This window comes from Miscanthus floridulus, chromosome 19 (genome assembly GCF_019320115.1).
Source record: "Miscanthus floridulus cultivar M001 chromosome 19, ASM1932011v1, whole genome shotgun sequence".
Taxonomy (NCBI): domain Eukaryota; kingdom Viridiplantae; phylum Streptophyta; class Magnoliopsida; order Poales; family Poaceae; genus Miscanthus; species Miscanthus floridulus.
In genome coordinates this window covers 116,642,295-116,658,808 of record NC_089598.1, presented here as the reverse complement: position 1 = coordinate 116,658,808, position 16,514 = coordinate 116,642,295, and the positions used below count along the sequence as shown (strand labels likewise).

Genomic DNA, 16,514 nt, shown 5'->3' with positions numbered 1-16,514 from the left:
CCGGGGATAACAACCACTCGAGGGACACCCGCATGGTGTTGGATGAAATTGCTGTCCGGAACACTGTGGCCTGCCTGCAGCTTCGCCATCCTGAACGAAGATGGTACCCATCAGATCAAGCCATGCTCGGTATCCCTGCCGCCAGTGTGTGGCCGAAACAGTTTTGCCTATCTAACTTGCCTTATGTTATTGTAGTATTGTACTGTTTTAGATGTGCCATGCGTGGGAGTCAAAAGCTTATGAGTCATTTGCTATCTATGAGGATACATGGAACTAGCCCCTTGGCTCTGGAACTAAAATAAGATTACATCTGCGAGATGAGGCCAAAAAGTACTTGTAAGAGGATAAGCTAAAGCTATCACCATATTCACATGTCTATTATTTGTGTTAATTGGCTTCTGCTACAAATATACAATGGTCACCAAGATTGTTGTAGCTGTTATCTGTTTTTCACCTTGAAGTCCAACCGTGTTATCTGAAATTGGCATCTTTTATTAGACCTGGACATGACACCAACAGTGCTAACATGGAAATTGTAATCAGATCTTTTTAGAAGTCACGTGGTCATTTGTTTTGTTTTTACAAGAAATAGCAGATTGCTTAGCAACTGTCCCTGGCAATACTATTGGGATAATTTTCATGTAATTGTGTGAGAGCAAGTGACACATGTACTTGTTTTTCCTGTCCACTACTTGGGTTGGACACATTATAATGAAACACATCAATGTAGAAATATATCTGTTATTTTGTGCATCTCTTGTTACAAGCGTTTAATTTGAATTCTCTTTTATGCAGGATTTAGTGAAGAAGTACTATGAAATCATCAACTCAACCAAGGAGGTTGATGTTGACAACCCCAGAAACTACAAAGGAGGAAGACAAAGAAGAAGGTGAAGAAAAAGAGAAAAAACCCAAGACGAAGACAACAAAGGACATCATGAGAAATGCTTCAACAACAAAGCAGTCTCAAGACCATCAAGAAGAAGCTGATCCACAAAGGAAACTTGCTGAAGAAGATCCTGATGAGTACAACAACAAAGATAAGACCAGTAATGGGGTTTGCTGGTGGGTAACAAAAATGTTAGCAGTTGGGTCTGAATCCAAATCCGCACTAAACTGTCTTATGAGTGCTCTAATGGAAGTCATCTGGAGTCAGTTTGTACTCCTTTGCATGAAACACTAGACAAGGGCATGGAGATCTGAATGGACAAGACTATTCTTAGATCCACAACTCCAAACCATTAACTAATAGATATCCACAGACCTTCAAGAATAGGATTCTCTTTTGAAGACCTAGACAATACTTGTACATGTTAACAATCAATGGCATTCAAGAGCTTCCCATCTTTGAACAAGACCTGACATTTCAGATTGCTACATCTTGACTTGTTTATTTTAAGAAAATTAAAAATAAAACATTCTGGTACTTAAAGTCTTAAACATGTTAGAAATTGTTGTAACTTCTAAATTAATTATAGTACTTTCTTTAATGCAACTTGTACGTTTTTGTCTGATTAATTTTATAGATAACTTAGTTTTAATGTACACTTCTAGCTTGACAGATACTATAATGCTGCTAAGAAATATGAATGTTCTTACAGGAGTGAAGTATCACTGGTAATGGCAACTTCATGAGACATTAAATTATCTTCTTCAGTTGCCTACATTTTTTGACCAACATTGTTATCATAGATAATTGAAAATCCTTAGATAATTCAAAATTGAGAGCATAGATGATCTTGATTTCAGTGTTAGATGTACTGTCTTTACTACTGGCTTTTAAATCTAAAAGTACTTGTAAACTCCGGCATTCTGCTAATTGCAGGTGAAGTATGTTAATTCTGTACCAAAGCAATTTATTTGATTCCATTCCATCTCACCATAGTTACAATTGTGAGAGAAAAACACTGTTGGCTGGCTGGTTTGGGCTGGCTGAAACCAACAAGCGAACAGGCTGAAGGGCATGGAGATCTGAATGGATAAGACTATTCTTAGATCCACAACTCCAAACCATTAACTAATAGATATCCACAGACCTTCAAGAATAGGATTCTCTTTTGAAGACCTAGACAGTACTTGTTCATGTTAACAATCTATGGCATTCAAGAGCTTCCCATCTTTGAACAAGACCTGACATTTCAGATTGCTACATCTTGACTTGTTTATTTTAAGAAAATTAAAAATAAAACATTCTGGTACTTAAAGTCTTAAACATGTTAGAAATTGTAGTAACTTCTAACTTAATTATAGCACTTTCTTTAATGCAACTTGTACGTTTTTGTCTGATTAATTTTATAGATAACTTAGTTTTGATGTACACTTCTAGCTTGACAGATACTATAATGCTGCTAAGAAATATGAATGTTCTTACAGGAGTGAAGTATCACCGGTAATGGCAACTTCATGAGACATTAAATTACCTTCTTCAGTTGCCTATATTTTCTGACCAACATTGTTATTATAGATAATTAAAAATCCTTAGATAATTCAAAATTGAGAGCATAGATGATCTTGATTTCAGTGTTAGATGTACTGTCTTTACTACTGGCTTTTAAATCTTTTTTTTAGTGCCTCAACTCTTCGAGTATAAGTTGTAGTATCTGAACGCACACACCAACTCACACCACCACACGCACACAAACTCACAAACACACACCCTAGTGTGTACGCTAGACCTACACCTACAGAAAGAGACTGCACGTGGCTGAGAGATATCCGAAGTCATCCTGGCTTCGTACGTGACGGGCACGTCACCCTGACTATTGTGGCACATCCACACGTGAGGCTATAGATACACAGGACCTGCAAATTTATTAAAGGGGAAAAACCCCGTGAGGCAAGCGAGTTCGAACCCTCACGCCCAGCCGCTGGCACACCTGGCGAGCAAGCCAACCGAGCGTACTGGCTTTTAAATCTAGGGCCTGTTTGGAACAAAAGAATGCAAAACAGAGGAATGGTAGGAAACGCAGGAATGGAGGAAAGCAAAAAGCGGAAAACTACAAGATTACAAACCATAGGAACTAAAAATGTGGACCGTTTGGATTGCACGAAATATATTTGAATCTTCACATTTTCCAATGACAAAGTAGCCGTTGCTTTCTTTCCTGGTCTGATGCTCATGCAAGCCAGTAGCCGTTACTTGCTTGTCTGGTCTGAAAAATTCTACCCGTTGCTTGCTTCTCGTCACTATATAACTTGGACCTGCAGACTAGCAAGACAAGTAGTACACACAAACACACTGTACGTGTCATCCTGATGCTAGCAGCCATCTTTGTAGAGATAGGAAGTGCTTTCCTTTCTATGGATCCAAACTATCGCCGACGATCACAAAATGAAGATGATTTCATTTTCTTCATCCATCCAACACTAGAAGAAGGCACCTCATCCCAATCATCCAAAAAGAAACCAATACATAATTCTATCCGAAATGGAGCCACCTTTATTCATGAAACTCTAACAGGGCATGAGGCCCTATGCAAAAGGCGGTTCCACATGGAAAGAGAGAATTTTCAAGATCTTGTACACAGATTGCGTGAAAATAACCTTCTTGGTGATTCAAGGTATGTATCTGTGGAAGAGCAGCTAGGCATATTCCTTTATGTCATGTCAAAAAATGCAAGCAATACTACATTGCAAGATATATTTCAGCATAGCGGAGAAACAATTAGCCGCCACTTCAGATCATTGTTCAATGCACTTACACAACTCACATGCAACTACATACGGCTACCTTCTCTGCACCAGCATCGGATCTTAAGACAACCTAAATTTGCTCCATACTTCCAGGTAATGTATTTCTCTGGTATATTAAAGCAAAATTAATTTTATTTGTGGTTTTAGTATTAATAAGCATACAAATACATGCAGAACTGTATTGGTGCCATTGATGGCACTCACATTCCTACGACTATTCCTCTCGGACAACAAGAGCCATATAGAAATAGAAAACAAGGTCTATCACAAAACATGATGGTGGCATGTGACTTTGATCTAAAGTTTGTGCGCGTGCATGCTGGTTGGGAGGGGTCTGCTTCTGAGGCAAGAGTTCTCCAGGATGCACTTAACCATGGCTTTAGTGTCCCTCTTAGTAAATTCTATCTAGTAGATGCAGGCTATGCTAACACACCAGAATTTCTTGCTCCATATCAAGGAACTAGGTACCATCTACAAGAATAGGGCAGAGCTGGACAAAAACCACAAAATCAGAAGGAATTATTCAATCTACGACATGCTCAACTTCGAAATCATATAGAGAGAATTATTGGCATATTGAAAATTAGGTACCCCATACTGAAGGCTGCATCATTATATGATATTGACACACAAGTTGACATCTCTGTAGCCTGTTGTGTAACTCATAATTTTATACGGCTATACAATGGAGATATGTCATTGGCGCATGGTGCCTCCGAAGATATCAATCAAAGTAACATGCAAGATGTACCAGAAGGAGACGACCAATACAGTAATGATGTGCCAACATTTAACAATTTACGCCAAGCTGGGAATGATATGAGAGATGAAATGGCAAATAGGATGTGGCACGATTACATTAAGAACAAGTCATCGGTAGAGAAGTCCAAATATTTAATGTAACTTAGTTTGTACTAGGCATGCTAGTAGCAATTCTACACTACCACCATTCCAACAGGCATGCTAGGATTATAGTTCAGTACACTGCAGAGACAAGCTAGTATAAGTCCTGCAGTATCATTAGTCTATACAAAAGACCATTCCAGAAGCAAGCTAGTAGCAATTCTACGCTACCACCACTTTGGAAGGCTAGCCCTTTCTACTTACAAAAGAACCTTGTAGCATACCTGCACACATGTGAAGCTACATTTGCTTGCGCAACCAACCCAGCCTTGTTTCATCATGAGAAAATGAAAGAAAAGTTTCTCTGTTTGCTGGGTTCTCTTTGAATGTCTGCTGCTTTTATCAGCTCTTCCATTTGTAGATCAGGCAACCCCTCAAGAGCTGTGACACACTTCTTGATGCTATATGGATCCTCCATTTTCTTCTCTTCTATGGTTGCAAATCGCTCAATTTCTTCCTTTTTGAACATTAAGTACCTTTCCTGGAAATCATTAGTCAATGCAGCACGACTGGTTTTCTGCTTTTTTCCTCTCTTAGCATCAACCATCTCTGGAGTTGAACTAGATGGTCGGAAAGTGCGACGTTGAGTTTCTAAAATCTGTTCAGGGGCAAATGTCTCTTGATTTACAGAATCTTGTGGATGGGTTCCATCTGGGGAGGCATTAAAAGTAGAGGCATTAACTAGATTTGAGAAAGGACTAAATTCATCGGCGCCAAACCATTTAGTATCATCTCTCGTCCCCTCGACATCAAAATGCAAGGTCGATGTAGTATCAGGACCATGTCGTGGAGGTGAATGTGAAGCAGAAACTTCTGAACATTGCTTTCTCTTATTAGCATAATGATCCATTCCATGACAACTTCTTCCTTCAGCATAACGACCTGTACAAAATATGTACAGGATATTTTTAAGTATAGGTGCAACAATATTTAATGAAAATATATGCCGTTAGATCCATGAACTGAAACTCACCATCATATAAAGCATACAGATCATCAAAGTATGGAAATGATTTATCACGCCATCGAAGAAGACTGTCTTTGTTTTGACGTTCCACCAATCTCATCCAGACACTTTCTGGTATGGTCACCATCATTCTATTAGAATCCCAGCCAAAACCACTTTCTTCTTGCAAATCCTTTACAGCTCGAAAATCCTTCTTCAAATCTTGTTCCTTTTGTTTTACTTGACCCACGGTGAATGATAAAGAAAACCTTGAATTGAACTGATCAACCATAGTAGTCCATGCTTCCTTGCTCCATGCATTGTTTGTCCGAAATCTTGGTAAATCGTGTTGTTTTAAAAGTCCAATAAGATAAAGGATCCTCTGGTGGTTCCAGTTTGCTCTACCAGCAGCTCTTCTGGTGCCTAACAAAATATTGGGAAAGATGAATGCCACGGACTAAAAAAATGCAAAGAAGGAAAGGCAATGTCTTCGATGGCAAATAAAATTCAGAATGCTACACCAAACTAGCAGATGCAATCTTGAATTGGGGGGGGGGGGATCAGAAAATTAGTATTTCAGAAAACCAAAGTTGTCCACCGTGAGGTCGTGCTCTCCCACTCCGCCGTCCTTGCGCTCCGTCCCGCCATGGCCGTTCGGGAGCCATGTGAGCTCCTCGTGGGTGGGAGTCATGGCCGCGCCAGCCACGCGAGCTCCGGCCGCGCCCGCACTCCGCTGAGGCTACGCCCGCCTGTGGCCCGCGCTCGCGACCTCGTCGGGCGGGGCCTTGGCCGGCTGGCTGCCTTGGCCGGCCGCCGTTGGGATACATGAATACGGCAATACAGTCACAAAGTAAAATTATCAAATTGATTACCTTGTTCTTGTGGGATCTCGCCATCCCCTCCAGATTGGGGAACGCTAAGACCATGTTCTGGTGCTGCAGACGGAAGGGGTGGAGTCCGTTTTTGTCCCCCAGATACACTTTGAAGTCGCGGATTCGTCATCTGTGCGAGCTGGAGGGCGGCGAGTGCGTCGGCGTGCTCCCGTGTGCCTAGGGTTTAGGCCATGGCGGGAGGGTGAGGCAGTGGCAGGAGGGAGGCAGTGGGCGCGGGAGAGTCGAGAGAGCGAGCGGCCGAGCGTTCCCTCCGTTCCCTTGGGTCGGAGTGGATTTTCTAGTTCACGTGTTTTGTGCGTGAATGGAATCCTTTCCTCCGGAACGGAAGGTTACATTCCTTCGTTCCAAACGACAAATCTTGTTTCCTTTCGTACCATTCCTGTACCCGTGAAATTCCTACGTTATTCCCGTGTTCCAAACGAGGCCTAAAAGTACTTGTAAACTCCGGCATTCTGCTAATTGCAGGTGAAGTATGTTAATTCTGTACCAAAGCAATTTATTTGATTCCATTCCATCTCACCATAGTTACACTATTTGTCATTGAGATGTGAGAGGTTGCAGTGGCAGGATAGCAGCTCCATAACGGCCACCAGTTGCTTGATCAAATGACAAAAAAAAAAAAAAAAGGAAAAAAAAAAACTAGGCTGGCGAAATCAGGGGCCGCGCCGAGTTTTCTAGTTTGAAATCGCAACGGTCACCTCTCTTCCCCCACGCTCCCACCACCCTGTACAAAATACAAATCCTCCCCGGCTCCCCGCATTCCAGTTTCCAGATCCATCCACAACCACCAGCCCGCCACCTCTACCACGCCCAAGTCCGCCTCTCGCGCGAGGGAGAAGACCGGATCCGCGGTCGGATGGCGACGATCCAGCGCAAGCCGACTCCGACGGCGCCGTCGACGACGACGGGCGGCGAGCTGCGCGCCATGGACCTGTACGAGAAGCTGGAGAAAGTCGGGGAGGGCACGTACGGGAAGGTGTACAAGGCCCGGGAGAAGGCGACGGGCCGCATCGTGGCGCTCAAGAAGACGCGGCTCCCCGAGGACGACGAGGGCGTGCCCCCCACCGCGCTGCGGGAGGTCTCGCTGCTGCGGATGCTGTCGCAGGACCCGCACGTGGTGCGCCTGCTCGACCTCAAGCAGGGCGTTAACAAGGAGGGGCAGACCATCCTGTACCTCGTCTTCGAGTACATGGACACCGACCTGAAGAAGTTCATCCGGGGCTTCCGCGCCAACCACGAGAAGATCCCCGCACAAACCGTCAAGGTGATTTTTCTTCTCTCTTTTCTGTACCCTCCCCAATGGCACGCGAGGTGTTTGTGTGAATGTATTACCCACGCCTGCCTGATTCGATTGATTGTGCGTCCGTAGATCCTGATGTACCAGCTGTGCAAGGGCGTGGCTTTCGTCCACGGCCGCGGGGTGCTGCACCGTGATCTCAAACCCCACAACCTGCTCATGGACCGCAAGACCATGGCGCTCAAGATCGCTGACCTCGGACTCAGCCGTGCCATCACCGTCCCTATGAAGAAGTACACACACGAGGTCTGCTTCCCACTGGTGTTTATCATCCGCATGGATGTTCATAACTCTTGGGTCTGATTAATAGCGGTCTGAATTGTTTCTGCAGATTCTGACGCTGTGGTACAGGGCGCCTGAGGTTCTTCTTGGCGCCACTCACTACTCCACGCCGGTTGACATTTGGTCCGTGGGCTGCATATTTGGTACCATTTCGATGAGCTCAGAGATTCTTGTCAATGCAAACTGCTTCAGAATTCAAACCAACACGTACAGTTTCTAATTTGGTTGTAAATGGCAGCTGAGTTGGTCACTAACCAGCCACTTTTCCCTGGCGACTCCGAGTTGCAGCAGCTCCTCCACATCTTCAAGTAATACTTCTAGTGCTTTAGTTCGTTATTTGCTTTCTGAATTCTTGGTGGGTGTCTGATGCTGATGGCTAACCATCTTGTTCTTTGGGTGAAAGGTTGCTGGGCACCCCAAATGAGCAGATGTGGCCAGGAGTAGGCAAGCTGCCCAACTGGCACGTGTACCCCCAGTGGAAGCCCACTAAGCTGTGCACTCTTGTCCCTGGTCTTGACTCCGATGGTTATGATTTGCTTGAGGTCAGTGAAAAGTTACACCTTGTGCAAATTTACTAAACATTGTAGAAGAGGGAGAAAAAAGAGGTTAGAGATTGTGAGGATTGCATTCTGACTTAACTTGCTGCGGTTGCTGCAGAAAATGATGGCATATGAGCCGGCGAAGCGGATCTCTGCGAAGAAGGCCCTGGAGCACCAATACTTCAATGATGTGAACAAGGAGGTGTACTGAAGCGATCCGAGTAGTAGGATTCGTCGAGAGGATCCTTGTCACCTTGTTCTTAGCTTAGTGTTTTAACATGGCTGCCCTGAAGCAGTGCTTTTGCTTCCAGGCAGTATCTCTGTGTTCAAGCTGCTACTTTCTTTTGTGTTGTGCCATTCACTTTGGTTGTGATGGATAAGGTAGGGAGAATTTTCAGCATAAGTGAACTTATGTTGACATTGTTTCTTGCAATTTGTAGCCGGAAAACCCGGGATCATCTTCCACTTGCTTTATAAAGCTTCACTCTTTGGCTCTGAAGCTCAAGATGCCTGTCTTAATTAAAGCCAATAATTGCCTCATCTGTTACTTCAATTTTTTGTAAGGTTTCAAAATTATTGTAGGATGATGGAGCATGATGTGGTGAACAGGTCAAGCAGGTTTGTGACGGCTGCATGGCCCTTCCTTCAGCCTTCAGAATGACTTCCCTGACTAAGCGACTATGAAAGACCTTCAGCAGTATCAGTACCAATTACTACTTGTTCTGTTGAGAATCATTGAGGACAGCAAGATGGTTGGCTTTATTAAACTTAGACTAGATGGTCAGTGAACCAACTTGGCAAGGCATAGGAACTTGAACTTCAAGTACTCCTTCATTTGCACTACACTATGCATTAGGATTTTAAGGAGCGACAAAAACTGCTTTTTTCATACAAGCCATAAACCTTTTTTTTTGGGTAATACAAATACAATACACATAACTTTGACCAATACTTGCTCTGAGAAGTTAGAACTACCTTTTCTTGGACGAATGGACGTCATGCATACTCAGGAGAAAGCACACAAACTGAAAAAAAAACTGATTATTAGAAACATGATTTCGAGCAGCCATATGAGTACTTATGTTACACAAGTTAACGATTCTGATCTGCAATGTGTATGTCTTATTCGGTTGTGCTAATAAATTCCTGGTGTGTGGTGTCATCAGCATAATATTGTAAAACCACAAGAAAGAATATTCAATCTGACGCATCCCACTACTTTATCAGGCAAGCTACAGCTTTGGTGTTCCATCAATGTCTTGTATGGCCATAACTTCTTCCATGAGCGTAGTTCTGTGCATCAAATGACTACAGAATTGTTGATACAAGAGCATCCAACATTTTCTGCGTGTATGTTGCTGTTAATTTTCTAGGCTAACCAATATCTTATTCTTGAAATCAGGTGACTTTTGTTCTGACAAGAAGCGAGCTGTCGTGAATTGGATTGAAGAGTGTCCAAATTATGTTGTTTGTGAGGCAGGAACCAGCGAGGAAATGTTGAAAAAGGTTCAAGAATCAGTGCAGTCACCAGTTGAGCTGAACAAAGTCAATCTTGCTGGCTTGGCTATTGTTGGAGCACTTGGGGCTTATTTGGTACTGTACAACTTATAAAGTGTTCATATGATTAAAATAAACTAAAACTAAAAGCCAGACGACCGAGCCGAGCCAAATACGCCTCCAACCCGCCATTTCGACTTCGAGTGTGTTTGGTTGGGTGGCCAACCCCTGACCTGGTTCTCTGGAGCCGGCTTGTTTGGTTGGCTGTAAGGGCCCTGGAGCCTGGCTACGCGAGGCCAACGGTACAGGCCTGGCCTAGCCCTGGAAAAACATAGCTGGCCACTTGGCCAGGCTCTGGCCAGCCTCGGTTGAGTTCGCGTCACCGCACCATGTTTCGCACCGCAGCGCCGCAACGTCCGCACCGCTGGAGCTCCTACCCATGAGGAAGCAGCGGGAGAGGTCCCCCATCGCGCCGTCGCGGAGCCACGCCACGGGCGCCCTGGCGGTACTCGAGGGATGCCACGATGGCGGGCACCGCAGGCCGCTGTCGCCTCGCAGTGGCCGTGGTAGAAGACGGTGGCTGGGGAGAGGATCACGAAGCCGTTGCCATGGAAGTAGAGGACGACGGGGAGCTTGCGTCGAAGAGGCCCGTGGCGAGCATGACCTTTTGGTGCTGAGATCGACCCTCCAGATTTTCGGCTTAGCGTCTGGTCTTTTTGCAAACCTGGACAAGAGCGTAGCAACGCCGATGCACTGCAGCGAGGACGACATTGTGAGGATACAGGAAATCCTCTCCTGCCGGATAGAAGGATTCCCCAGCCGCTACCTGGGTATCCCTTTGTCCATCTTCAGGTTGAAGAAAGGCGAGGAGCAGGCGCTCATTGACGCCGTCGCTGCTCGTATACCTCAGTGGAAGGGCAATCTGCTAAACATTGCAGGAAGAACAACGCTTGTCAAGACCACTTTATCGGCCATTCCAGTCCATACGTTGATTGCGCTGTGCCTGTCCTCGTGGGCGATTAAGTGCATTGACAAACTCCACAGGGCATTCATTTGGTGTGGCTCCGCCTCGGTTTTTGGAGGGCGATGCAAGGTGGCCTGGGAGATTGTCTGCAGACCGCGCGATCTTGGTGGACTAGGAGTGGCTGATGTCCGACGGACGGGGGTTGCGCTACGGGTTCGGTGGCCTTGGCTTCGTCGGGTTGACCAGGAACGGACGTGGCGGGCATTGTCAGATGCTGACGAGCGGGCGGTGATGGGCATTTTCAGGGCGGCCACAGTCTCGGCTCTGGGTAATGGAGAGTCGACGCTCTTCTGGACTGACAATTGGCTCCAGGGGACGAACATACGCTGCCTGGCTCCCGCTGTGTTCGCAGCAGTCCCAAAGAGGAGAAGATGCGTGCTCGTTGCGGAAGGGTAACGGGGGCAGTAGCTGTAACAAAACTCTGTACCTGTGCTTAATGAAATACGTGGCAACGCACGTTCTCGAAAAAAAAAGAGAAGAGGCCCGTGGCGGACGACGGCGCGGAGCCGCCGCCGGCAACGGTGCTGGTAACGGGGAGCAAAGGCGCAGCGTCCTGTTTCAGCGTCGTCTTCCCTTCTGGCAGGGGCACCTGCCCGTCGCGCTGCCGGTGGAGGCCACCGCGGTCGCCCGCACGGAGGCTGTACCCCGCGGCGTCCGGCGCGTACCTGAGGCAGGCGAGGACGACCGCGGCCGCCACGATCACGAGGTAGTGGTGCAGCCGCAGTGGGACGGCGGCCTTGGGTCCTCCGGTATAGCTCCCCGCTCTTAACCGTGCTGAGCACGAGCTCGGGGATGGCCGGATGGGGAGGGGCGCGCTGGAGGCCGCAGGTCGCCGGGGAGGAGGCGGCCATCGCGGATGACCCGGCTCGCGCATGGAGCTCCTCCGCGTGCCCGACGAGGCTGACATGGAAGAGGAACGAGCCCGGCGTGCACGACCCTGAGCTCCCGTGACAGAGACTCGATCTTCTTCTTGACGCCCTTCTGAAGGCCGTACTCCTGCTTGAGCAGCTCGCGCAGTTTGGGGAGGAGGCCCCCATCGCCCCGGTCACCAGCTCCATGCCTGCAACTGCAAGCTCGATCGGTGTGGGTGGCGCCTGCACGCAGCAACTTGGTAAGTGAGGACGATTTGTGCTGGTGACAAGAAGGTGAGCACCCAGATTGAGAATGGCCGCCTGGTGCTCTTGGCCTCAACCAGAAGGTCGTCGGGATTGCCGGGGAAGCACCCAGATTGAGAATGGCCGCCTGGTGCTCGCCCTGCCTACTGCCGTGTGCTGCTGCTCGAGGATGCCCACAACATGCTCGACGAAATCTCGCGAAGGGGAAACTTACCAATTTAGAGAAGAGACGTCTGTGGCAAAGCAAACCAGGCAACCAAACACGCTGTAGCGCTAGCCAGACTTAGACAGTACAAACAACTAAACAACCCTATGTTGGCTTGCTGGAACCAGGTTTAGCCTAGCCAGGCTACAACTAAGCCAGGAAACCAAACACATTTTCTGATTACTGCAACGTGCCCTCCCAAGTCCCAACTGGCTTCGTCGTCTTCGGGCTTTGGCTTTGGAATTTGGAGGCCTCCGCCTCCGCACGGTGCAGGTGCGCGCCTTGCCTCGTCTGTCGTCTCCACTTCTCCAAAATTCCAACAAGCAGATACCCCCCTATTTGGATAAGGTGCGCCGGAATCCTTCCTCCGCATCTCTCCCTTACGGCATGCTCCGATGATCCGATCGGGTTGTCTGAACCATAGATGAAATCACGGGTGAACGGGTTGTGTTAGATAGTGCTTTTGTCAAACAAATGTTGTACCCCAACAATGATCGAGGGAGGCCGTAGATTTCTCGGGTTTAAATTCGGTTTAGGGTTTAGGCTGCAATGTGCAGCGTGTGCGTGTGCTTGTCAGGTGTAGAGATCCTGACTTCGCGAGAGGCTCATGTTTTTTGTCATCAGTAAACGGCTCAGGTTGCTGTTTGGATAATGGCTCTCATTTCAGTTGGAATGGATTCACATGAGCCTCCAGGCTGCATCAGGAAGTAATTCCAGCACCACCTGGTTCAGCTCCCATGGATGCAGAAACCAGAAATTACTAGTACCTTCCTTATAATTTTTTTATTAGTATTTTCAATAGTAGAGACCACCCTGTATGTACAATTTCATAGTGTGGCATCATGTTTATCAATGAAGATCCGGCAATTTGGGGATGGACTAGGGTTGTTACAATTATGAAAATGCTGATGTACTGTTAAATGTTCAGAGTTCTGGTAGCATGCTAAGTATGTTACACCTACTCAACAACAAGATTGGGATAGATTGCTGTAGTTCCGTGAGAGCTTGAATGTTGTATATTCTATCCATAGCATTAGAGAAACTAAAAACAGTGATAACAGTGATGAGTTTGATGACTCTCTGCTGTGAGCCCACCTGATGGAGATGCCCATTATTTTTATCATGTGGTCGGTAATTCCATGGTTATATAAGCCGTAGGAGATCAAAACTACTGACATATAGGGGGAAGATTTTTGTGTCCATTAGTCTTGACCTGATGTGCCACTAACACCCTTCCCTAGACCCCGCACAGAGCGGGAGCTCTCTGCACTGGGTACGCCCCTTTAGTCTTGACCTGATGCATGGAATTTCTGTCCTTTCCACTTGACATTTTTAAAGGGGCCATTTTAGTTATATCAGTTGGTTGAAGTCAGGGGATTTGCAGAACAATATTGCCCAGAATTTTACACATAATAACTTACATAGTTTTGTTTTTTGTGCCTGGTTAACTGAAAATTATTATGTGAATTAAGCAGCAAAACATGTCAGAATTTACCCGAGGTAATTAACAAACTACTACTGGTAGCCCTTTAATTGGTGGAATAGTGGTTTCACATGAAGTGTTGTCACTTGTTTGTTGTTTCATCTGCCAGTTTTTTTACTTATGTCCGAATCTTGGTGTGTGGTTACAGTTAGTTTAGTTGAGGGCTCTTGCTGTATGCTCAAATGTGCAGGTACCAAGTGCATTTCACTTGAACCCTGTAGTAACTGCTAAATTCTCTGTTTGCAAGTAACTTTTCTTAGGTGAATATTTCTTGTAGCCTCCACTTCTATTTCAGATGTATATCATGTCTATGTAGTGTAGTTTATGTTTTATGCTTAACCACATGAGCTGCAGAGCATCCCGAAATGTGCAGAGAAACTTGACCAAACTATAATGGTGTAAATTACCTTTTTTACTTTCTCACATTGTGATGTAATATCTACATCACTTGATAATTATACTTCTTATTGTCCCTAAAAAAATTATACTTCTTACTTTGGCACATTACGATGTTGGTACAATTATCTAAGGCACGATTTGCATTTCATGACTCAATTACTCTCAGAAGTCTAGGATTTGGGTGAGAGATGATGTTCTATGTGTGCAACTACGAATCAACATCTTTTTTCGACACCTCAACTGATAATATGTTATATCTGAATCAACTAAAGTCATTAGCTTCAAACTGATCTATATATCTTTTCTTCAAAAGAAACTAAAAGTATCTCTCAGCATGCTGCTTTGTTTTTCATTAGACCATCACCATCTGTCTTATGGTTCCTTGTCTACTAGTTTATTGTTATTCTGAATGTACATAAACCGTATCAATTAATGTTTTTCAGACATATTCCCTAGAGAACATTTCACCGTATGTGATCAAATCACTGATGCAGGCCTGTTGTCGACCAATGTGCACATACTCAGGCTTCAATATTCACATACCATGGGCTCATGGCTCAACTGTTCACCTTTTACTTGCGTTAAAAAAAACTTTGCGTTACTCACCATATTCAATATCAGTTTTTCAGGATATGTCTTTCCTGATTTTCCACAAAATGACTAGACTATCCATCAATCAAAATGATATTTTCATTCGATGCAGAAAGTGAACTAAGCCCCATACAGTCATGCTTTGAACTGACTATACTAATCATACTTGTGTCAACTTATTGAGTCAGTGAAGTCGGTGAGTTGAACAATGTGTGATTTAAATTCCATGCCTTCAATGCCACCCATTGTCTTTCTTTTGCATATATATAGAGACCCCCCACCGCAGCCACACCGAGTTATATACTAGATTCATTCATAGTAGTTAAGTAAGACTCAGGATTTTCGTGATTCTGTCATATAACTCATCCGCCAATGTATATTTCTTATTAGCTGCTATCCATGTATAATCAGTGCTGTTATGATAAAGGGCATAAGTTTTTTTAAAACAAATAGTGAAGCTGACATTATGCAAGAATGGGTCAGCTTACCACGGCATTTCGGTGATATTTTTTATCAGGCATGCCATGGTCCATGATTAAGGAATGTGTATCATTCGCTCACTTTGTGGTCCCATAATAGAAAGGTTAACACCAGCATACTAATGGGCCTCGTTATATTAATTAGTTGTCAGTTGGTTTGGAAGTGCATTTTGTTTGGATTCTCTTGTGCACAATAAGGAGTTTTGACTGTTTTTACTTTGGCAGAACATGGCTGTTCTCCTGGTATTATATATATGCAATCTGTTATCAATTCATAAACAATTTTCCTGATCCTCCATTGTAAGTACACAATGGATCCATATACAAACAAACTAATAGGTTCCATCATTCAAACATGCATTATTATTTTTTTCTTGTGAACTACAGAATACCAATGGAGCTATTAGATGAAAAATGAAGCAACAGACACTGAGTGTACTAACACAGCAATTCAGCTTTTTCAATCTCCTACTATGAGCCTTTTGGTACAGCCTGTATGATGGTTGGATAGCAACTCAAAGTCTCAAATGAAATGCTGGCCCGACATAACTTCCAAATGTGAAAGATGACAAAAAGGGGCAACGAAACAACTATTTCTAAAACCAAGGAAAAGGCTCCCATATACTACCAAAGGAAGCACCTTTTACAGTGTCGTATTTGACTAAAGGCATGTTCTTTTCTCGTTCCAGGACTAGAGACTAAAACAGGAACTAAAATGATGTTTGTTTCCAGGGACTAAAATAGATTAAAGGGGAGGAGAGAGAGGGAGGGGTATGGGCTGTTTAGTCCCAATTAGCAGCCCCCCAAGGGACTACTACATTTTAGTCCATAGTCCCTGTTTTAGTCCCTGGTGTTTGGTTCAAATGGACTAATTGGGACTAAAATTTAGTCTTTAGTCCATTTTCCTATGGAAAAGAACACGCCCTAATGCCCACGTTAGCAATCATCATTTTTTCCTTAACTAAAAGGGTTCAGCCTCTGCCTTAATTTATGGAGCGTGGAACACAAAAGCTTTTGCCCTCATCAGAGAATCTTCAGGGTGTGAATCTGTTATGTTGAAAAAGACATCATAAAGTATATTTTATCAATAGCCATAATTTTTGTCTTGCTGCTTGTTGCCAGTTGGTCAAACTTAGCTTTTCATAAACAACGAAAGGTCTTGTTTCCA

At 44.8% G+C, this 16,514-nt stretch overlaps 1 protein-coding gene and 2 pseudogenes across 1 annotated transcript; 2 read left to right on the top strand and 1 right to left on the bottom strand.

Moving 5' to 3' along the window:
* The first annotated feature begins 3,201 nt into the window (after positions 1-3,201).
* Positions 3,202-4,596, top strand: LOC136526673 (uncharacterized; annotated as a pseudogene).
* Positions 4,597-4,836: 240 nt separating this feature from the next.
* Positions 4,837-6,233, bottom strand: LOC136526672 (uncharacterized; annotated as a pseudogene).
* A 955-nt stretch (positions 6,234-7,188) lies between these two features.
* Positions 7,189-9,044, top strand: LOC136528158 (cyclin-dependent kinase B2-1-like). The gene is made up of 6 exons (XM_066521076.1): positions 7,189-7,699; positions 7,805-7,978; positions 8,064-8,157; positions 8,253-8,322; positions 8,418-8,556; positions 8,672-9,044. Exons 1-6 carry the CDS (start codon positions 7,292-7,294, stop codon positions 8,762-8,764), a joined length of 978 nt encoding a protein of 325 aa, XP_066377173.1. The 5' UTR covers positions 7,189-7,291; the 3' UTR covers positions 8,765-9,044.
* Positions 9,045-16,514: the final 7,470 nt, after the last annotated feature.

Coding starts and splice junctions, on each gene's coding strand:
- LOC136528158 (XM_066521076.1), top strand. CDS start 7,292: ATGGCGACGATCCAGCGCAAGCCGACTCCGACGGCGCCGTCGACGACG. Junction 8,158..8,252: donor GTCCGTGGGCTGCATATTTG/GTACCATTTCGA, acceptor TGTAAATGGCAG/CTGAGTTGGTCACTAACCAG. Junction 8,323..8,417: donor CAGCTCCTCCACATCTTCAA/GTAATACTTCTA, acceptor TTTGGGTGAAAG/GTTGCTGGGCACCCCAAATG.